This window comes from Phocoena sinus, chromosome 2 (assembly GCF_008692025.1).
Source record: "Phocoena sinus isolate mPhoSin1 chromosome 2, mPhoSin1.pri, whole genome shotgun sequence".
NCBI classification, from domain to species: Eukaryota; Metazoa; Chordata; class Mammalia; order Artiodactyla; family Phocoenidae; genus Phocoena; species Phocoena sinus.
The window spans coordinates 156,222,794-156,246,066 of record NC_045764.1 but is presented as its reverse complement, the minus strand read 5'-3'; the positions used below and the strand labels follow the sequence as shown (position 1 = coordinate 156,246,066).

General features: G+C 39.6%; 2 protein-coding genes across 4 annotated transcripts in view; one reads left to right on the top strand and one right to left on the bottom strand.

The window, feature by feature from the left end:
- Nucleotides 1-23,273, bottom strand: part of TSHR (thyroid stimulating hormone receptor) — a 168,718-nt gene that overhangs the window by 3,031 nt on the left and 142,414 nt on the right. For both annotated transcript variants that reach the window (XM_032624938.1, XM_032624939.1), the window contains one exon: nucleotides 1,669-1,857. In XM_032624938.1, the coding sequence (XP_032480829.1) occupies nucleotides 1,669-1,857 (189 nt within the window). The remainder of the gene's footprint in view (nucleotides 1-1,668; nucleotides 1,858-23,273) is intronic.
- GTF2A1 (general transcription factor IIA subunit 1) overlaps nucleotides 1-23,273 on the top strand; it is a 127,894-nt gene that overhangs the window by 100,952 nt on the left and 3,669 nt on the right. The window contains exon 10 of one of the 2 annotated variants that reach the window (XR_004348770.1): nucleotides 20,018-20,107. The exons of the other annotated variant lie outside the window; for it this stretch is intronic. The gene's annotated coding sequence lies outside the window, so the exon portion shown is untranslated. Of the gene's footprint in view, nucleotides 1-20,017; nucleotides 20,108-23,273 lie in introns of those variants that run through there. 2 annotated transcript variants of the gene reach the window in all.

The following is a 23,273-nucleotide window of genomic DNA, read 5'->3' as shown; positions in this document are numbered from 1 at the left end:
TATTATTATTTTTCCTCTTCAGAGCTTTAGAATTCCATGTTCCCTTTGCCTGAAAAACTCATGGCTGCCTCTACTCATTATTCAGTTTTAAACTCAGATTTTCTTTCCTCAGAAGAGGCTTCCTTCGTTTTCCTTAATACATTGCCTGAGCCTTGTGTTTATTTTCTTCACAGCACTATCTAACAACTTCTTATTTGTTTGCCTGTTTCTTTTCTGACTTCCCATTCTAGAACGTAAACAAAATGCAAGAAGGCTCTTGCTGTGGATAGGACAGTGCCAGGCACATAACAGGTGCTCAATAAATATTTATTGAACAAATGCATAAATGGACACTATTGTGCAGACATGCTTATGGAAGTAAGATTTAGTGTTTCACTAGCTCTCCAGACTGATATCAAAAGGGATTCTTTTTTTTTTTTTGGCCACGCCACGTGGCATGCAGGATCTTAGTTCCTCGACCAGGGATCGAACCAGTGCCCACTGCAGTGGAAGCACAGTCTTAACCCCTGGACCACCAGGGAATTCCCCAAATGGGATTCTTTAACTGGCTTTAGTTGCTGAGCAGATTCATCTATTGAGCTCTGCTTAAAATGCCCGGTGGACTGCCTATTCCAACCTGTTTGGAGGTTGACGAGAAATCTGGATCCTGCCCTCGGGGTCCACTTTAGCCTCCCACCCGTCCCTGGTCCCTTTTCTGCTCAGGGCTGGCTGACACCGTCCCCATATCCCACTCCTAGTTTTCTGCAGCTGTTATGCCCGCAGTAGCTTTCTTTGCACAGCTGTTCAACTTTCCTGTTTGCTTGTATCCCCACAGCTAGATCCCAACTTATTTACAACTGCTAGTCTGAGTGCAGGAAGTCAACCCGCAGATATTATATAGAAACCAAGAGGGAGTGAATAAGAGATAAATGAAGAACAGACACAAAAGGGGAAATGATGCAGAGTGAAACTGTAGGTGAAGACAAGATTCAGAGAGAGCATGGGAGAAAAAGAAGGCCATCCCTCTTTTGCAGCTTCACAAGCAGCCTGTTAATAAAATAATACATATTATGAGAACTTAAATTCCAGGTCATGGTGATAGGTGTTTTCTACTCAGTTTCTCATTTGCTCTTCTCAAAACCTCTGTAAATGGTAGCATTACGGTCTCCCTTCACAAAGGCTCAGGAAGGTTAAGTGAGTAGAGTGGGATAACACAGTTAGGAAGTGGCAAAGCTGGGACACAAACCCAGGTGACTACAAAGCCCACACTGTAACCAGGGAGCTGTGACATTTGCAAGGCCTGAACTGACCAGGTAATCCAATTGCTTGTGTTGTTCCTAAGTTTGTCCTCATAGTTGTGGCACCTAATTTGGGTTGGGTCTGGAGGCCAGAAGTCATGTCGTGTAACCTCTACAAGATTCTGCATGATCTGGTTATTCCTGCCTCTCCTACATCATCACCTAAAATCCTTCCCTCCCCTGCTGTGATCCAGCGACACAGGCCTTATTTCTTATCTGCAACCACTTTCGGTCTGCAGTCACTGTGTCCCATGAACTTCATGTCTCTGACAGATGTTTCCAAATTCTTCTCCATCTGGTTTTCAAACCACAGAGCTTCTTCCTCAAACCCAGAAATTAATTAAACTTCCACCAAAGCCTTTTGTCACTTATTCCAGACACTGCCACTTACCCTCTGATTTTCTTCTGATTCTTAAAAGCACAGCAGTGGCTCGGATAAGAAAGGTCAGCCCGTGTGAGATGAAGGAAACTCAAGGAAAGTGGAAGTTTCTTTAGAGTCCAAGTGTTTCTTGCTATCAATTCCTTCAGGTGTTCCAGGCCTTTGGATGGCAGGGCAGTAACACTGGTATGAGAGACATCCCTGGGAGGGAGAGAACAGTGTTACAGAGAGATGGTGAGCTGCCAGGGCCTTCCAGTTCTTGGCCAGAAAGACAGACAGGCCTGAGATCAATGGGGAGATGACATGATGCTTTCTGCTGTAGAATATGCACTCTGAGTTATTACACACAGCCACTGGTCTAAGGACGGATATTATGCTTCTAAGTTGGTATGTTGCAAGGGACTTCCATTTTTATTGTTTAGAACTCCAGGATCTATCAGTACAAATAATACATAGTTCAGCAGACATTTTGTTTTACCCATTACAATAGACACAAACTCTTGGAATCAGAGATGGATGTCAATTTTACTCTGGAAAACTATATCATATAACTACTAAATGGCCTCAAGAGGCAAGAGAAATAAATTTGAACAGGCTCAGAGGGGGCTAAATTGCTCCCAGTCTCTGTGGGGGCTAGGGTTTTGGGATTGATAAAGTGTTCATCGATATGGATCAATACCAGTATCATGAAAGTCTTCTCCTAATGATGCGGGACTTGGGAGTCATAACCAATTACATGGTGACTTCATGACTCAGAACAATCTCGCCACAGATTCTTTAGAAGGCTCTAAATGTATTCCGGGAAAGAAAACTCCAGTATTTATATTAACAATTTGAAATGAAATTCAGATTGAGGTGGTGAGGCTGGGGACAGTGTAGACATTAGTGTCAGTTACTAAAGTAGAATTAATTCATGGCTTTTAGTGTGACATCTTCTGCTCTTTTCTCAGTCCCACAGAATCCAGGTTACATATCTTGCTCCATCATTTTTACTTGTGTTGAGTAACAGCCTGAGTAAGACCATAAATATTTAAACTAACATCTCTCTTATTTTATATTTTATCAATTGAATTAAATTGACCTTCATTAAATATTCCTTTCTTTACAATAATATTTTTAATGTTTCATGTAATTAGTAATGACTGATTAGCAAATGAATTCCAATATTTTCAACTTCTACTCCACATTATTGTAATTGGACTTAGCTGGGATTTACATTCTCAGGGTTCAAGGCTGCTAGAACTTGCAACTTGCTTTTTATAAACAGGAAGCTTGAGTATTAACCCCATTCACTGCAGAACTGTGATTATTGGGGGGAGGGTGTCATGTTCGCTATTTTGTTTTATATTTAATTTTAAAATTCCATATTTCAGCATTTCCCAAACTTGCCTGGGGGTAATAATTACCCTTGGTGCTTGTTACTGTATGATCCCCAGGTGATTTTTAACATTAAGCAAGTACATTTGGAAAACTGGCCTAAATGAATAACTTTGTGGTTAGTGAGAGAGTTGAGGAATTAAGCCCAGCTGTGAGATAAATGAGGCTGGACTTTGCTCTCCTGCCTCATCTTCCTTTGGATGCATCTCTTTCTCTTTCAGCCGTGTGTCTTCATGGTGTGGCCATCTCTATGCCTCCGGTTTTCTGGAGGCCTCTTACGTGTCTCTTTTCTGTCGGTGAAACAAGAGAGCATCTCTTGACTCCTTTTTTCTGCTTTGCTGTCTGTTGGATACACTGATTGATTGTGTATATTCATCTGAAAGAGTTTATCCGTCCAAGTAGTGCGTTTGCGTTTATACATACATACATATATATATATATATATATATATTACCCTTCCCCCTCCCCATATCCTCAAGCCCATTCTCTAGTAGGTCTGTGTCTTTAAATAGGTATTTCTTGAGAAAACACTTTAGTAACCATTCCTGTTACTGCATGACAAAATACCCCCAAACTAAATGGCATCAAACAACAATCTTTTTATTACAAGCATAGCTTTTGTGGGCCAGGAATTTGAACAGGGCATGGAGGGGATGGTTTGTGTCTGCTCTGTGCTGTCTGGGACTCAGCCGGGAAGACTTGAAGGTTAGGACAGCTCAGTGGCTGCGGGCTGGGATTATCACCAGTCTCCTTCATATCTTCAGGTCTCTGGAGTCTTTGAACACAAATCCAGGTGCAGCAACCCCTCCAGGAACTCATTAGCAATCTGGGGGGGCGGGGGGAGGAATTTACTCCCTGATTTGTCTGAGTGTCTGCAATGAGCGTTTCCCAGGTAGCCTCTAGTTGGGTCCTGGTGGGGCTGAATTGGGAAGGCATTTTTGGAAAATGTGTGTAAACTTTGTGATGGAAACATCTGTAACATAATTGGTACTTGGCATATAGTAGGTGTTCAATGTTAATGCCCTCCTTGCCACAATCTGGAGTTTAAGCTCAAGTCAGAAGCAAGGAACCAAGCAAATACAGCTCCAGCCCAGATCTTGGCTTATATAGTCAACTGCTTATTTGACATTTCCATATGGATTTTTCACAGGCATCTCCAACTTGACAGATCCATCCCAAATTTAGCTTCTAATCCCCCACCCTGACACCAACCCGCTCCTCGTCCATTTAATCGAGCAAAATACAGGGATTTGAACTCCAGAAGAGCTCGTATTTGCATCTGTAATGGAAGTTCTCTGGTTCAAGCTAACAGCATCTCTTGCTGTGGTAGTTTTCTTGTCAGCTCTTACTTCCTTCCAGTCCATTCTCCACACAGCAGTAGAGCAGTCGTAACATATGGGTGGAGCAAGGTCATTCTCCTGCTCAAGACCTTGCAGTGACTTCCTAATATACATGAATAACATCTACTCTTCATACAATGCTTGTCAAGGCCCTGCAGATCTGGCCCTTGCCTTCCTCTCCAACCTCATCTCAGGGCCATAGACTGCTTACAGCCCAAATTAGAATCTCTCTGGAGCCGTCTCACTCCCCACAGGCATGAGCCACTTGATGTAGCTCTAAGTATCCATTAAGCCTACTGCTCCTAAAGTACTCTGAGGTATGGCCCTCTCCTGATGTAGGCTGCTGCACTGGTGCTACTTCAGCCCTTACAGAGTCTAGCAAGGGGAACAACGGCTTCCCCTTCAACCCCCCCCTTTTAAAAAAATTTAACCTCTGTTGCAGAGATCTACAGTTTCAATCAGACAGCTCTGAGTGTTGCAGAAAGGAGGTAGGAGCTCCTATACTTCCCAGTGGAGGTAGCACTGCCTCTCTTTTCAAAATTACCCAGTAGAATGATTCTTCCCTCTAAGCCTGCTGGTATTTCTTTATTTCCTGCCCACCAAGTGCCATCTTCCAGGGCTTATGTCCTTGTGGATTCTCTCTTGTCCTTGTTCAGTATTCATGCCATGAATGTTTACAGTAAAATGCGATTGAGCTAGACCCCCAATCAGATTTCAGCTCTGCTGTTTATGGGTCTACAGTGTCATGGTTCTCATAACTACCACCTTAGTTTAGGTCTGAATTACATTTCAACTGAGTTTTGCAAAAACTTCCTGACTCGTCTCCCAGAAAGTGTCTACTAATTCTGCCTTCAGACTTAGGACAGGATGTTCTTTCTAAAACTTGGAAAGAACAAGTTTTGTTGCTTTCCAGCTTGAAACCCATGGTTCCTCCAATGTCTACAGTTCACGCTTCTCTAAGTCTCTGCCCTCTCTCCAGCGCAAGTCTCTTCCTGAATTCTGTGTTGTCTTCTTTCTTGGTTTTCTCCCTCATTTCACTGGAGTACATTTTCTTCCTTCCTTCCTTCCTCCCTCCCTCCCTCCCTCTCTCTCTCTCCCTCTCTCCCTCTCTCTCTCTCTTTCCTTCATTCTTTCTTTTCTTCATTCCTTCCTTTCTTTCTTTCTTTTTCTTTTCCCGGCTAAAAGATCTTAGTTCCCTCACCAGGGATTGAACCCGCGCCCTCGGTGGTGAAAGTGCAGAGTCCAAACCACTGGACCACCAGGGAATTCCCTGGAGTACATTTCCAAGTAATTTTTTGGAGGTCATATATGCAAGATATTTTCTGAGTCCTTGTATGACTGAAAATGACTTTTTTCCCTACTCTTGTATTCAATTGACACTTTACCTGGCTATAAATTTTAGGTTGCAAATCACTTTTCTTCAGAATTCTAAAGGCTTTACTCTATTGAATTCTAGCACCCAGTGTTGCTTTTGGTAAGTACGGTGCCATTCAGGTTCTTATTCTTTGGTCATTTTTTTTTTTAACATCTTTATTGGAGTATAATTGCTTTACAATGGTGTGTTAGTTTCTGCTGTATAACAAAGTGAATCAGCTATCAGTATACATATATCCCCATATCCCTCCCTCTTGCATCTCCCTCCCACCCTCCCTATCCCACCCCTCTAGGTGATCACAAAGCACCGAGCTGATCTCCCTGTGCTATGCAGCTGCTTCCCACTAGCTATCTATTTTACATTTGGTAGTGTATATATGTCCATGACACTTTCTCACTTTGTCCCAGCTTACCCTTCCCCCTCCTCGTGTCCTCAAGTCCATTCTCTACCTCTGTGTCTTTATTCCTGTCCTGCCCCTAGGTTCTTCAGAACCATTTTTCTTTTTTTTTTTAAATTCCATATATTCTTTGGTCATTGATGTGATTTTACTCTCTGACAGCTTTTATAGCCTTCTCTCTCTCTCAGCTTTATTGAGATATAATTGACATATATTACGTTCAAGGTGTACAACATGATGATTTGAGATATGTATATATAGTGAAATAATTATATGGCCTTCTCTTCCCTGCTGTGAGATTTCATGAAAGTGTGCCTTGATATAGATATAGATCTTTTTTCATTTATTGTGCTGGACACTGGGATAGAGGGGTCCCTTCAATCTGGAGACCTGTGCTCTTCACCTGTAAGACAATTTTTGGTATTGTTTCCAGGATAACTTGTGCCTTGGAATAACACAATAACTTGAGTTTCTTCCCTGGAATTCCTGGTAAGTGGAAAAGGACCATCCTGGAACCATCAGACATATCTCCATCTTTTCTTATAATTTTCTGCTATTATTTTTATTGAATCTTCTGGTAAAATTCCTTGACTGTATCTTCCATCTCGTCTACTGAATTAAAAAAATTAATTAAAACAATGTCCAACTTTATTGAGGTATAATTGACAAATAAAAATTGTATATATTTATGGTGTACAAAGTGCTGTTCTGATGCATGTATACACTGTGAAATGATTACCACAGTCAAGCTAATGAACATATCCATCACCTCACACAGATGTAATGTGGTGAGATGTAGTGTGGTGAGAACACTTAAGATTTACTCTCAGCAAATTTCAAGTATGCGATATAGTATTAACTATAGTCACCATGCTGTGTATTAGACAGTCAGAATTTAACACTGCATAACTGAAACTTTGTACCTCTTGACCCACATTTTCCTATTTCCCTCATCCCCCATCCCCTGGCAACCACCATTCTACTGTTAGTATGAATTCAACTTTTTTAGATTCCACAAATAAGAGGGATCATGCAGTATTTGTCTTTCTGTGCCTGGCTTTGAATTTTTTAATTTTAGCTTGATGAGAGCTGGGACTCTGCCTGTTCTGTTTATCGCTATATTTTTCGCACACAGACTGGTGCTTAGAAGACAGAAGGCTCTGAATATATACTTGTCAAATACGTTTTTAAAGAGTGCTTTCCTGTTTTATCTTCCTTTTTTATAGCATGTTTGAGGACGCGTACACACAGTTAGGAGCATGAGTTTTCAATTCACACTATCTGGATTTGTATTTTGGTTTCCCCACTTACTATCAGTTACTTAACACTTTGTGCCTCATCTTCTTGAACAGCAACTGACAGTGTGTTGTCAATGAATATTAGCCATTATTATCATTACTGTTATAGGGATAAAACACCTTCTCAGATTGATCTCAGGTCACTAATTGTTGCTTTGTAAAAAGTTCTTTTCTGTTCTCTTTAACGTCTTTGGTTCCTCCAGACTCATCCCCCTCCCCACCCCCACCCCCATTTGTTTTTCTTGGTTTTGATCTTTCACTTTAGAAGCATTCTTTGGCTTGTGTTCCTTGGTATCACATTCATGCTGAAGAATGAGGCACTGAAAATCTGATAGGGAGCTTGTCTACCAGTAGCCTGTGCTTTAGGGCAATTCTGTGGGGAGATGGCCATTATGCTGTTGAACCCTAAAATGCCAATGTGGAGGTCTTTTTTGTTTTAGAGTTTTTCAACTTCTTCAGAAAAAAGACTTCAATCTCCAGCTTAGAGGGGAGGTACTTGACTGTTGCTGTTTTGCATGAATGGGGTGGAGGGTTACCATTTCCAGACAGAGACCTTCAATTAATCCTTTTGTTTTTAGTCCCACGTCTCTTGCCACATGTCACATCCATCACTGCTAAATCTCATACCCTTCAGAGATTCTGCAGGGCAAGGAAGTTGCCTCTGAATATATGCTCCGTGTGGGTTTTGCCTCCTTCTCCTCTGCCTTTTTTCCCCCCAGAATTCTGTAGCTCTCCAGACCATCCATTTGCCCTCACCCGTCTTCTTTGTCCTTGTTGATTTATGTACATTAAAATTTTCTTTCCCATCTTTTAAGAGGGATCTCGGGAGGGAGAAGAAATAAAGGCTTAAGTTCAATGCATCATCTTTGACTTTTAATCACTACTCCATTTAGCATGCAGAAGTGTGCAAGAGCTGAGAATGAATACTTGTTGAGTGCTGAGCCACACTGGACAATCTCCAAATCTGGAGCTGTTGGAGAAAGAGCCTCGGTCTGAAGAAATCCTCAGACTTAACAAGGCAGGGATCATTTTAAGTTATTTGAAACTGTATCTTTTCACATTCATCTACATTTTTATTTGACCACTTTGAATCCAGAATTTCCTAATAGTGTATCTTTCCTAAAATAAATCCTTCAAAATATAGTTTAATTTTTAAATTTTGGTTTTGAAGTGATAACAATATGGAGAGTAGCTATCAGCTGTTAAAGGACCCGAATTCCTTTGTGAATGCAGCCATATCGAATGAAGCCTACTAGCTGGAGGGCCTCCCTCTCTCTTACTGACTGGCACTTTCCACAAGGAGCTCATCAAGTGATGGGCACTGAACTTCAAGAGAATTTGTCTCTAGCAAGTATTTGCTCACAAAACAGAATGCAGCTGAGCTGAGCCTGGCAGACAGCTTGACGTCTAATTGCCGAGGTCATGGGAACCATCTCAAGTTAAGTGTCTAATGAAAGTAACAGGACCTGAATTTGGAGAGAGTGAGGCCTGCAGGGTTATATACTGGGCAAGAATATCACCAAATTTTAAGGATGCCAGGAAAAAGAAAAGACCCAACTGATATTTGATGTCATAGGGAGAACAAATTGCTCCTCAGAAGCAATTAGGTGCTCTAGCATCCCCAAACATTGGAACAGTTTCTATTTTTTTGTGAGATATTTTGTCATTATCAAATACACGATTAACCTTTGATGAATTCAACTGCAAATTAAATAAGCACTAATCGGCTTGCCAATGTTTCAGCAGCAATTGCAAGTCTCTTTTATGTTTGCTTGTAATGAATGTGGGGTTTTCTAAAGGTCAGTATGTAGAAGCTGATCCATTATAAATGTGTAGTCACATCTGTAAATTGGTAGATGAAATGCATCTAAGAGCAGAAAGAAGATTAACTTACTGCTTAAAAAGCAGTTTAATTAATTTATTGATACTGAGTTAAAAATAACTAGGGCTTAAAAGCTATAAGTTCAAGACAGTGAGCTTGTTTAATTATTTGTTTAAAATTTTAAAACAGCATGTGCATTTATTCAATAAGTATTTATTGATTGCTTTCTATGTCTCAGGTACTGTTCTAGAATCTAGGGTTATAGCAGTTGACTAAACATGCAGAAATTCCTGCTCTTCTTATGCTTACATTCTAGAGAGAGGGATAATTTTTTCTAAAAAGTAACACTATGTTAGATGATAACGATAAGTACCATGGGGAGAAGCAATACGGAGTAGGGGAAAGGAAGAGCCCAGAGGTAGGTCACAATTAGAGATGGGGAAGGGTGTCAGGGAAGACCTCACTGAGGAGTTGGTTGAGCGAAGATCTGAAGGAGATGAGGGAGAGAGCCATGGTTATATCTGGGAAAGAGCCTTCCAGGCAGAGAGACTAGTCAGTGCAAAGTCCTTGGGATGAGCGTGTACCTGGTATGTTTAAACAAGCAGAGAGGCCAGTATGGCTGGAGCTGAGACAGTGGGGGGTTAGGAAATGTGGAAGAAGATGTCAGAGAGGTAATGGGGAGCCAGATCATGTGTGCCTTGTAGGCCATCAAAAGGACTTTGTCTTTTCATCACAGTGAGATCAAAAGCCTTCAGAGGAATGGTACAATCTGACTTATTTTAAAAGGATCAAACTACTGCTTTGAGAATAAAGCAAAGGGAGCAAAGGGTGGAAACAATGAGACCAACAATAGACAAGATGGTGCCTTGGACCAGAGTGGTAGCAGTGGAGATGCTGAGAATTGTTGGAGTTTGTATAGATTTAAAAGGTACAACCAATGGGATTTTCTGATGGATTTGGATATGGGGTCTGAGAGAAAGTGAGGTCAAGAATGATTCCATGACATATGGTCTGCAGCTGGAAGAATGGAGTCGCCATTTCCTGAGCTGGGGAAGGCTGAAGGTAGAGCAAATTTGGAGGAATGGTCAGAGGTCTAGTTTTGACAGGTCAAGTTTGAGATGCCTATGAGACATCCAGGTGGCAGTGTCAAGTAGGCAGTGTGTTATAAGTCTGGAATTTGGTAGACTTGTCTGGATTGGAGACTTCTATTTAGATATCACAGGCATTATGCAAAGCCATATGAGTAGATGAGATCACCAAGGGCACGAATAAAGAGAGATAAAAAGATGGCCACAGGTGGAACGCCGGGGTACTCCAACAACAAGAGATCAGGAAGAAGAGGGAGAACCAGAGAGGGAGACTGGGAAGGAGCAATCAGAGGTGTGGAGAAAAACCAAGAGAGAGTGGTGTCTTGGAAGCCAGAAGAAGAAGGTTTTGTAAGGAGGATGAAGTCATCAACCTAGTTAAATGCTTCTGAGACACGAACTAAGAATTGGCCGTTTGATTTAGCAACTGTGGAAGTCACTGGTGACCTTGAAAAGAGCAGTTTTGGTGGCATGGTGAAAACGTGATTGGAGTGAGCTTAACAGGGATTGGGGGAGAGGATTTAGGATTCTAGCCAACTCTTTTGTGATGTCTTGTTACAAAAGGACACAGAGGTAGATATGGAGTTGAAGGGATATTTTAAAATTATAAGTAGTTCAGTATATAGTCCTGAAAGTTAAAGTATCTTCTAAAAATAAAAGAACACTTAAAAATAATAATAACTCTTTAAAGTCATCAAATATTCAATCAGTGTTCCAAGAGAGGCAAGGTAGTTGTCTCACTGGAGTCAGGAGCCAAGTTGACCTAAGTATTACAGCTGACTGATATGTCTCTTAGGTGTCTTTTAATCCATAGGCTCAAGAAATATTGTTTTAAGATGGGAGAAACAATAGCACGTTTAAATGTTCATGGGAGATAATCCAGTAAAGAGGAAAATATAGATGCTATGGGACAGAAGGGCAAGGATTGCCGAAGCAATGCCCTTGAATTGCTGAGAGGGCATGGGACCCAAGACCTTGGTGAAGGACCCAGCCTTAAAAAGTGACTTAAAATTCAGGAGAGGAGACAGAGGATGTAGACATAGATACAGGAAGGTGGGTAGATGTGGTGGTGGGAGCATGAGGAATTCTCTTCTGATTGATTTTATTCTAAATGAAATGGAAGTCAAGGTGATCAGCTGGGCATGAGAATGAGAGAGGACTAGAGAATTGAGGAGAGGGGAGGAGGTCTGACATATTCATCTGGGAGAGTGCCTAGGGAAATGGGATGTTATGTACAGCACTTGGGGCCCACCTGGGGTGAATGATTTAAAATGAAACCACTTGCCAAGCCCACCTGCAAAAGTCCAGGCCCACAGTAGGTGGGAATTGAACTTAACCAAGGTAGGGTTTTTCTATGCAAGGATGATAGAGGGTCAAGGTAGTTAGTTGGTTGTGTGTATAAATCAGTGCTTATAATGATAGATATGGAATTTAAGCTTCATAAGGAAGAAATGAAGACTTGAGAGAGGTGAAAGACAGTGAAATATTAGTAATAGACTGTAGCTCCTAGTAAGACCAAAGAATTAAAGGAATGACTGTATTAGAAGGAAACATGTGGAAAGACAGCAGAATGTTTGAGACTGAGATTATGAAGGGTTTGGAATCATTGGCCATGGACCTGAAGTCTAGAGGTAGAGTGGAGGACAAGGTTACTGGAGTGAAAGTCAGAGGCCAGGAGGACAAGGTTACTAGAGTGGAAGTCAGAGGCCAAGGTATAGGAAAGAAGATCCACATGGATACTGAAATCAACAAAAATTATGAAAGGAGTAGTGTTAGAGGAATCAGTAACCGTACATCAGGTGCTGAGAGCTTCAAGAAATGAGATAGAGTAACTTTGGAGTTCACAAATCACAACAAAAAAGATATTTGGGTGGTAAATCAACTATACTTCAATAAAAAAAATTTTTTTTAAAAAAGAAAGAAAATAAAACAAAATTAAAAAAAAATAAAGGTTTGTACAGAATTCACACCAAAAAAAGAGTGGTTAAAAAAAATAAAAGTGTATTTGGGTGGTAATGTTTGAGGGCACGAGAGTCAAAGGTGGTGAGAGGTTTTAAGGAGGAGGAGAGATAATGGTCCAAAAGCAACAATGAGGAGGCAGGAGGGCATCTGCCTCGACTTCATTTTATATAAACTGCTTATGTTTCTACAACATGAGCCAATCATTAGCATGTTTTAAAATCAGGTATTCTACTTTAAGATCCCTCCAAGCTGCCGGTGCCCACAGGTAAATGTCTGTAGTTTTTTCATATGAGGATTGACTTGCAACAAGAATTTGCAAGTTGTTCACATGGACTACTTCGCTACTGGGCTTGCTTATTTTCGGAGAACCCATAAGAAAAGAGGCGTTCTTAAGGAGTTTCTGCTCTGTGTGAGTCATTGTATCAGGCACTGGGGTTACAACCATGGGGAAAGAGAGAAAAAAAGTCTCTTCTCCCATTACATTTACATACTAATGGAGGGAGAAAGAGTAAACAAGTCAGTAGATGTCTAAAATGGCTAGAAGTTTGGATGGTGCTAAGTATCATGGAGAAAAAGAAAGCAGGGAAGGGGGATGAAGGGTGATGGGCAGCTTCAAATTTAAACAGGGAATTTAGGGAAGACCTCAGTGAGAAGCTTACATTTAAGCAAAACCTCAAAGGAGTCAGAAGAGCAAGCCCCATGGATATCTGGGGAAGGAGCCTCCTGGGTAGAGAAAACAGCTGGTGCATAACCCCCAAGGTGAGAACGTGCCTGGGGGCACCAGTTCAGTGTGGCTGGAGTGGAGTGATGAGGAAAGATGCAGGAGATGGGATCAGAGATACTGGGTCATGGGCAGGGGGCGAACAGCATAGGTCTTTGAAGGCCTTGGTGAGGACTTTGGGTTTTTTCAGAGTCAGATGATTAAGAACTGGGGATGTTTAAGTAGAAATTTAAGAAAATGATCAAGCAACGTTGGAGGATTACAACAGGAGCAAGAATCATCTTATGTGAAAGGGGTTGACCTGATGTGCTGTAAATTGATGGTGTTTCTGGGTTAGGGCTGGGTTTGCATCCTAATATCACCACTTATGGCCAGGTGACCTTGGGGACTTACCTGATATCTCTGCACCTCAGCTTTCTCATTTGTTAAATAGGGATCATGGCACCTAGTATTGAATAGTTAAAGAGACTCAAGGTGATCTGTAAAGAACCTAGCACACAGCTGAAGCTCAAAAATGGCCCCTATTATTAATAAGAAAATGTTTGTCTAAAGATTTAGATGATCATAAATTACCAATCTTTTCCTGAAGTCTTTGCGTACAAACAAAATTGCTTTGTAACTCCGGTAATCACTGTTATTTCTTTCTTTTCGCTCTTGAGTTTGCATAATTACATTTCATTTAAGACTATAGCTCCCATGACCTATGAAATCTCATGGAGTTGACTGTCTCAGCATTATATATCCTGGAATGAAAAACTACCTGTATACTATAATTCAGTAAGGTTGGAGCTCCTCCACACAGTAACAAGAGGAAATGATGGCAAGGTATTACTGATAGTCAAATGCTGAAACACAAACATGTCCGCCTCCGTGTTAAGTCCTCTCCCCTGTCCTCCCTGACGCACAACACACATACATCATGACCATCACTATCAGTCTGAGAAATGAAAAGTCCACTTTCTTTCGAGTGTTTGTTTTTTTTAGACTCAGAAGCAGAACATAATTAACAAAATGGATTTCAGAGACTTGACAGAGATAGCATGTCAGAATGAAAACCCTTAACTACCTTATTTCCTTCCACCTGTTCCAAGAGTAAAAATCACAGAAGAGTCAAAGATTTAGTACTCATCCATATTTACTTGGGAAGAATTGAGTGCCTCATTTGTATACACTGTAAACTGCTTCTTTATTTATATTTGTGGGTTATTTATTTAAAAATTTAATCCCAGGTTGATTCACCCCTCCTATCAGCCTGTTACCAGCATCTTTTAGTGAATTATAAAATCATGAGTAAAACTTGCTCATCTATTTGGCCTTATTTTTTTTTTTTTTGCCTCATCTATTTGGCCCTATGCAATCTCATTTCTCTTCTTTCATCATACAACTGAGACTTGATATGGGTAAAATTACCAGAAATTACAAGTGGAGTAGTGTGGAGAGGTCCGAAACCTTTGGGATTGATAGTATAAAATAAAATAATTTATTTTAAAATGTTTAGCACTGAGACTAGTAGGCACTCACTAAAAAGTAGATTTAGGTACATGTAAAGTTGCAGAGAAAAAATATGTGTTCCTACTTGCTTTTTATTCTGAAGATTCACTGTTTATTCTTTTTTTTTTGTTTTTTTTTTTTCGCGGTACGCGGGCCTCTCACTGTTGTGGCCTCTCCCGTTGCGGAGCACAGGCTCCGGACACGCAGGTTCAGCGGCCATGGCTCACGGGCCCAGCCGCTCCGCGGCATGTGGGATCTTCCCGGACCGGGGCACGAACCCTTCTCCCCTGCATCCGCAAGCGGACTCTCAACCACTGCGCCACCAGGAAGCCCTCACTGTTTATTCTGAAGATTCACTGTTGAGGGCTCTTGGCTAAAGAGCACTGATTAGTTAATAAAACTGGTTTAGAAAATTAATATGGTTTAGAAATTTTTTTCTAATTTTTTTCCCTGAAACTTCAACTGTCGTTTACCTAGAATTCAGACTCAATAAAGATTCTTTCATGTTCTATCAGTTTTGATCAAAGTAAAAATCCTTTAAATAATTGACTTTAGCAAAACTGAGTTAAAAGAAACAGTTAATGGATTTGTGAATTATTCTTTTTTAGAGATGCAGTCATCCTAGTTTACTTTTTGGCGTGGCATAGATACAAAAACCTGTACTCAGACTGAATCCCCTGACGTAAAATGCATGATCATTTGAGGCCATTGCTCTAGGACAGTGGCTCTCAGTGCTTTGGAGAACTTTATTTAAAGTAAAAATCTTTTGAGGATAATAGTAGCTGGGCTTTTAGTCAATTGAAGAAGCTGAAAGGTTTGTACGGCTTTGAGGATCTTTGCAATAACTCCATCACCCTTCTCCTACCAGAGTCACCCCCTAGTTGGGAAATGCTCTGAAAATTTCTCAATAATTGTAAAAAGTAACCTTATCATTATAGATTTCCGTGACTTAAAGTATTAATCCTTTCTTCTCATATCAATGGCTATGGTAGTAAGAGATGCTACTGGTCAATAAATCTGGATTTGGGGGGAATCAAGTATCCTGAGTTACTGACATAACTCCTTTGGTCCAAAGATTCCTAGGGCTGAAGCAGACCATCCTTTTATTTTTAGCAAGAAGCCAGCATGCACACAATTCTGGAAAGGTAATTGTCTTCTCTTTCTCTTCAAGTTCTTCTGTGACCTTCCTTGCAGCTCTCATAGACTCTACAAAATGGTCACAGGCCCTCTCCTTTGCTGTGCCTCTGGAGAAAAGGGTGTATGACTTAGGAGGATAAGTTGCTTATCCTGCTTTGGTTGCTTCCCTGACAACCTGGCTTCCTTGGCATGAGTCTGGCTTGGTGCCCAAGTCAGGCACTGCAAGAGGTCTGTTTGTCTTTGTAACTCATTTTCACAGCCCAGAGTAGAGCAGCCTAGTAGACAAACCCCTCTGGTTTTCCACCCTTGGGAAGCTCCCTTCCTCTCCAAGAGAGCTACTCCAGGGGCTCTGCTGGCAGGCACAGAAAGGAAGACATGGAACACTAGGCTGATTAGGTCTTTGGGCTCGATTTCCCTCCCTCTGATGGAGGGCCAGTGCCTGCCAAACAGCCAAGATGTAGAGATGAGCGGTCCCAGTGCCATGGCTGGGACAGAGCTACCCAGGGTTAATATAGTCAGGGTCAATGGTGGGCAGAGGCCAAGGAAAGGAAGCATGGAGCGAGTTGAAGAGGGCCACAAACTGTAATGGATTATGCAGCTATTACTAATCTTTCCATGGTAACCTTCAGTCAGGTCATGTTCCCATAACATGATTTCAACACAACGTGCTTTTCAGACACTATCCTTTGGCCCAAATTATGTTTTTTTGGTTGTTGTTGCTCTTAGAATATATCCTGTTTTCCTGTAGGTTTGCCTTTGTTCTTCCTCTTATAGTTTCTGTCTCTGTCTATTGTCATTCTACCCCTCACCTGAAGCCCATCTCAAATACCACCTCTTTTAAAAAGGCCTTTGCTGGTCACCCTAACCAGAAATGCTATCTTGATTCTTTAAATACTTCTTATGGCTCTTTTTACATTAAACTTATAGTGCCTTATTCACATTTATCCTGAATTTGATTGTTACCTCTTTCAGGGCAGAGGTTGTATCTTATTCTTATAATTTTCATGGAGTTCAGTAGGCGCTCAGTAAAATATCTTCAGAATGAGTTAATGAACACCTTGTGTGAGTTTGTTTCAGATTAGCTATTTCTCCTTAGAAAGAAAAGAGAAACAGAAAGAGAGAATAAACTAGGGATGACAGAGGACTGGTAGTTAGGACTAAAACTGATTTCATTACTCAGGACCACACCTCAATACCAACAAAATGGCATGCAACCCAACTTTAAGAATGGATAAAATATTTGAACAGACCCTCATTAAAAAAATATACAAATGGCTAACAAGTACATGAAAAGGTGCTCGACATCATTAATAGTCAGGGAAACACAAAGTAAAACCACCAAGAGATATCTCTTTACACCCACTAGCATGGCTAGAAAAAAAAAGATTGATAATACAATGGATTGGCAAGTATGAAACTCACTTCACTGCTGGGACTAGAAAATGGGATAGTCATTCTGGAAAACAGTTTGACAGTATATCCTATAAAGTTAAATATACATCTATCCTGTGACCTGATAATTTCACTCCTATTTTTACACTAGAAGAATAAAAAGATATGTGGCTGTCTATGGGACATTGGGGCATGAGAGAAGTTTCTGGGCCATGAAAATGTTCTAAGCCTTCACTGAGGTAACATAGTTTTGCCAAAACTCATCAAACTGTACACTTTAAAAATGTGCATGTTATTGTATGTAAATTATACCTCAATAAAAAAATAATTTTGCCCAGAATCAACCTAGAAAATCATGTATTCAACACGCCTGTGGACTTCAGCCATGCTAGAAAGAACCCTGCCACAATTTTTCAGCCATCTAATAGTATGACCTTGTGGAGAGCATTACGAGTCAAAAGAAATACATGAAAGACTTATTTTTCTCTAAACCAAGATGGCAGTGCCATGGCTCTTAGATTTTCAAATGATTAATTTGATCAGCTAATAGCAACAATAGTTTATTTTGAAGTTTGTTTCTGTTGATAACATGTAGTGCAAGCTCAAGTATATTATCACAGAGATTTCATCTTCTTAGGAGTTACTTATAATAGTAAGTGGGACAATTATAATATAGTCATTATCAACAGTAGGTTAAATGCTTATTAGAGTGAGTTACATAATTTAGACCTTGGAGGACTCTGGTTATTATGGAAGGCATTACATTTCAGTGTGTTCTTTCCTTTGGGGTTATAAACACCAAGAGCTTCTCTTTCAAAATAAGATGAAAAGAAAACACGATAGTCAAAAATGGACAGTATAAAAGTGGAAAATGAGATTGCATATCTTGATTAAAATATCAATAAGGAAAAAATGTTCTGAAACTAAATTTAAAAGGCTTTTAAAAAATTAGCAAAGATTGGAGATGAGATCGCACTTTAGATGTTGCAGCTGTTTTAAATTAGATTCTTTTTAAAGAAATGACCTTGAAAACAGGTGGTAAACTAAATGGGCAAATTTGACTGTTTTAGTCAACAGAGATGAATACAGTCATTCACAAATACCTTTATGAGGTATACATATATTCCAATTATCTTCTCTTTAGATGGAGTTTAAGATTTTCCAAGTTTGGCTTTTACTCCAAATCATAGCCAAATCATGGCTCTTTGATATTAAGTTATACTTTATCAAGATTTATTGAGTACTTGCTGTCTTCTTTTTTGAAGTGGGGGCATTACAAAAAGTATAAGACACAGTCCATTTCCTCTAGGATCTTAAATTCTAGTTATGGGGAGAAGATATGGGGGAAATAAAGTAATGAAGATTTTGACAAAAGTTCCAGACAAGAATTAAAGTGATGTTGCAAGGCCATACATGCTTAGTTCAGATGCATTTTAAGACAGATGCTTGGAAGTGGAGAAATGAGACTGGACTCTTATTCATTTCTTGTTTTCCTCCTACGGGCCTCTCAAATGCTACAATCTCCATTGTCCTTTCTTCCTATGCTTTGTGGTGTTCTTTGAAAATTTAATTTAGAATTTTATTAAAATAATGCATGAACTTATTTTTATAAAGCAAATTATACTGGAAACTTAACACACACAGCAGATTCCTGTGCAGCTCTTCCCTGCCTTCTGCTCTCTGATGCCCCTGAAGCAACCGCTTTCAACTTCCAGTATTCTTTCCATAATTGAAAATACTTCTTGATTTATTGGTTTTTCATTCACCCACTGACTCCCTACTTTGGAAGATGAGGATTTAGCTCTCTTCCATCACCCTGCACATACATCCTTCTCACACCCCCTTAACTTTCCTGAAATAGTTTTAGGATGTATTTGGTTAAACCTATATTTAGTATTTCGGTTATTACAAGCCTGCATATTGTGATTTCATTTTATTTCTTGTGTAACATTTTTACTTTCTTCATGAGATGTCTATTTCTCTTTTATTTACATATCTTGGTTTGAATGGACCTCTTGCTGAGTCTTGTTATATGTTCCAAAGTTCTTAAAATATCTCTCAACTCAGTTTTTCATAAAGTCAGTCCTATCATATAATCTATCAATCCCTTTTTATTTGTAGAACTTTCTCTTGGAGCCCTCCTTCAGCCCTGATGTAGATGTCCTGGTTTCAAGATTCCCAGGACCTCCCTTTTTGGTCATCCTGGGAATTCCGTTTGCCTCTGTCCAATGTTGATCATTAAAATTCTCATTTTTCTCTTTATTTGTTTATGCTTCAAGAAAAGGTGAAGGGAAATCAAGTTTTTGAGGTTTTGCACATCTGAAAATGTCTTTATTTTACCTTCATCTTTGATAGATAGTTTGGAAAACACTTTTGTACTTCTGTGGTTGTTATAACTTTTCTTCTTTTATTTCTGATTTAATTGATTTGGGCCTTCTCTTCTTTTTTCTTGGAAGTCTGACTAAAAGTCTATCCATTTTGTTTATCTTTTCGAGAACCAGCTCTTAATTTTGTTGATCTTTTCTACTGTTTCTTTAGTCTCTATTTCATCTATTTCTGCTCTGATCTTTATGATTTCCTTCCTTCTACTAACTTTGGGTTTTGTTTATTCTTCTTTTCTAGTTCTTTTAGGTATAATGTTAGATTGTTTATTTGAGAGTTTTCTTGTTTCCTAAGGTAGGCCTACATCACTATAAACTTCCCTCTTAAAAATGCTTTTGCTGTGTCCCATAGATTTGGGGACACTGTGCTTCCATTTTTATTTGTCTCATGGTATCTTTTGATTTCCTCTGATTTCTTCAGCGACCCATTTTTTGTTTAGTAGCATATTGTTTAGCCTCCACGTGTTTGTGATTTTTCCATTTTTTTCTTGTAGTTGATTTCTAGTCTCATCCCATTGTGGTTGGAAAAGATGCTTGATGTGATTTCAATCTTAAATGTATTGAGACTTCTTTTTTGGCCTAGGATGTGATCTATTCTGGAGAATGTTCCACGTGCACTTGAAAAGAATGTGTTCTGCTGTTTTGGGATGAAATGTATACGTCTATTAGTTCACTCTGCTTGAGCTATAACAGCCTCCTTGCTACTCTTCAAACACACCAGGTATGTTTTCGCCTGGGGGTCTTTGCACTTGCCTAGAATGATCTTCCCTCATATAGTCACATGACTTGCTCCCTTATGACTTTCCAGTCTTTTCCCAGTTGTGACCTTCTTGATGAGGCTTTCCCTGACCATCCTTCAAAGTGGTGACCCTCCCCTATTGAAAGCTCATAATGAAGAGTCCTGGGCTTACCAAGTGCTCAGTAAATGTTGACTGTACATTTTCAGAGGTTGGTCAGGAAAAGTTTCATCAAACTGATGGGAATGGGTAGGAATGAGAGGGAGAGGAGGGAGGAGTTCCAGGCAGGTGAGATGACTAAATAAGAGCTATGGTCGGAAACCTGAAATTTAGAAATTATTCATATTCTCATAATATTAGAGAGCAAATGATTTAACCAAAGGAGAAAATATAGAGGAGAAAGATCCAGGACTGAGCCACACTGAAATTCTGGGTCAGTGAGCTCTAGTGAGAGAAATCGGGAGGGAGTGATCAGAGAGGTTACAAAAGATAAGAATAGTGATGCTGTCAAGAGTCAGGAGGGGGCTTCCCTGGTGGCGCAGTGGTTGAGAGTCCGCCTGCCGATGCAGGGGACACGGGTTCGTGCCCCGGTCTGGGAGGATCCCACATGCCGCGGAGCGGCTGGGCCCGTGAGCCATGGCCGCTGAGCCTGCGCGTCCGGAGCCTTTCCTCCGCAACGGGAGAGGCCACAACAGTGAGAGGCCCGCGTAACGCATAAAAAAAAAAAAAAAAAAAAAAGAGTCAGGAGGAAGTGAAGGTAATGATAATGTTGACCATTTATTAAGCATATATGAAATACTTCAGATTTATTTTCTTACTTAAGTTTCACTACTTTTAGCTACCCTGTTTTGACAAATAAGAAAACTGAGACTTGGGTCTCACAATTAGTGATGGAGCCAAGAATCAACTCCAGGTCTAGCTCCTAATCTAGTTCACTTTTTGTAACCTGGCATGCCTCTAGAAGCAGAACTGGCATCGTCAAGCTGTTGCACATCTGCTCTTAACTTGGTTAGAGAGTCTTGTAAAAAGAGACTTACCAAAGCTATCAAAACAACTTTTAAGCAGCACAAACAAATAGGTCATTTAATTTACCGCTTCCAAAGAAGTAGAAATGGACACTCTCCCATAAGGACAATGTACTAAAATATCTTTAAAATGTGACTACTACTTAAATGCCATAGCATTTATGAAAGTGTGATTCAAATATTTATAGTATACTGTATTAATTTCACAAATATTTTAAAGCAAATACTGTGTTTCAGGCACTGTAATATGAACTAGAACTGTAGAAATGAAACAGACATAGCCCCTGCCGTCTAGGAGCTCCTGGAGAGATAGATAGAAACGTGTCACTGGTGCCATAAGATGCATAGAGGCGGGGAGTATAAAGGAAGAAATGGTCATCCTTCCCTAAGGAGAGGAGGGCCAAGAATGACTTCAGAGAGATCTTTACTCAAATGTCAAAATGGTAGTAGGTGCTTATCAGACAGATAAGGTTGTGCTAGGGTTTTCAAAGCAGTAGGAAGAGCAAGAGTTTAACATAGCCATATAAGTAGGTTGGAATATTAGGGGAGCTGAAAGTTTCAATATGGATGGATGACTGGTCAGGAGTGTATAGAGGTGTGAGAGATAAAGCTGAAGATTATAACAGGGCTTTGCATGCCACACCAAGGTCTTTATCCTGAGGGGAATGGGAGACCAGCATTGGTTTTTAAGATCCTATTTGCATTTGAACACAAGGAAGTTTGGAGAAGGTAAAATTGAGAAGGTCAAAGATAGAAGGCCAGGGGAAATTTGGAGACTCTTGTCATTTAGACTAGTGCTACTCAAAGTGTGGTAACCATTGGCTGTTTCTTATGAGTCCCTGATAAAGTAAGAAGCTTGTACTGGAATGTAAGCAACTACTTCACTAAGCATACTGCTTAGTTTGGGCAACTTTGCTCTCATAGGAAGCTTTTATCCACGAAGGATGCAGTGTTTTGAAGTACATTCTGGAGCCAACCTTGTAGTGGACCCACACTTTGAATGTTTCTGGTCTACACTATTGGTCTTCAAATTCTTTCAATGTCATGTATTTATAAGTAAAAAATGTCTGAGTATATACTTTAACATATGTATATCTATGAGCTCTATACACATATTACTGTAATACCATGTTATATATTATACATTACAAAACACACTAACCATACATTTAAAAGAATAGGATAAAAACAAATAAGTAATATTAAAAAAATTTTCACCAAAGTGAAATCAATGTTATTAAATAAAACTTTACTAATTATGAAAATTGTCATTTAACACTTTCTGATACAGCTATTCAGAGGTCTGCTTCTGGGTCAGTTTATTTTTGTTTTGGTTTAAATCGTTGTCAATTGAAAAAGTTACCTCACAAAGACAGATGGTTCCAAATGGAATAGGGGAGGCTTGGCTGTACTTACTAAATTAAGATTCTCATCTCTCAATCCAATTCAGTAATTAAATACATGTTTTTATTGAAATTCATATTCTCAGCTGTCAATAAGTAGTTTTTGCAAAGTAGTCTAAAGATGTTTCATTTTCATATTTTATATACATGGATTTTAAACCCACTGCAACTCTTAATTTGAAATGTTTTAAATCATGTTAAAATTCAATTTCTGATTTTAAAAAAGCAAAATTTTTATAAGTGACATTCACTGTTTTCATCAGGAAAATTACATAACATGGAAAAGTTTCCAAATACCTGTTTCTAAAGACTTTCCAAAGCACACATTTCTTTAGAAGAGCAACAACTTTCCTCATTCATTGGTGAAATATCACCTTTATCTTGAAGGAGCAGTTAAAGATGTCTTTAAAAAATGTCTTCCAGGTTAAAAAAAAAAAAATCACAGAAAAGGTCAATACACTTTTTTTCACTTGTCTTTTTATAAAAAGAAAAATGCATAATACTTTTAAGTACTTTGCCATGAGTTAACATGAATCCCCGTATGGTACAATAGATTTTCAGGGTCACTCTGCCCTCTTATATGGAGCCTGTGTGTTAAGAAAGTAAGGACATAAACCCACTTAACTGGGTGTATTCATTCTAAAAGTGAAGTGAAATTCTTAAAAGTGAAAGAG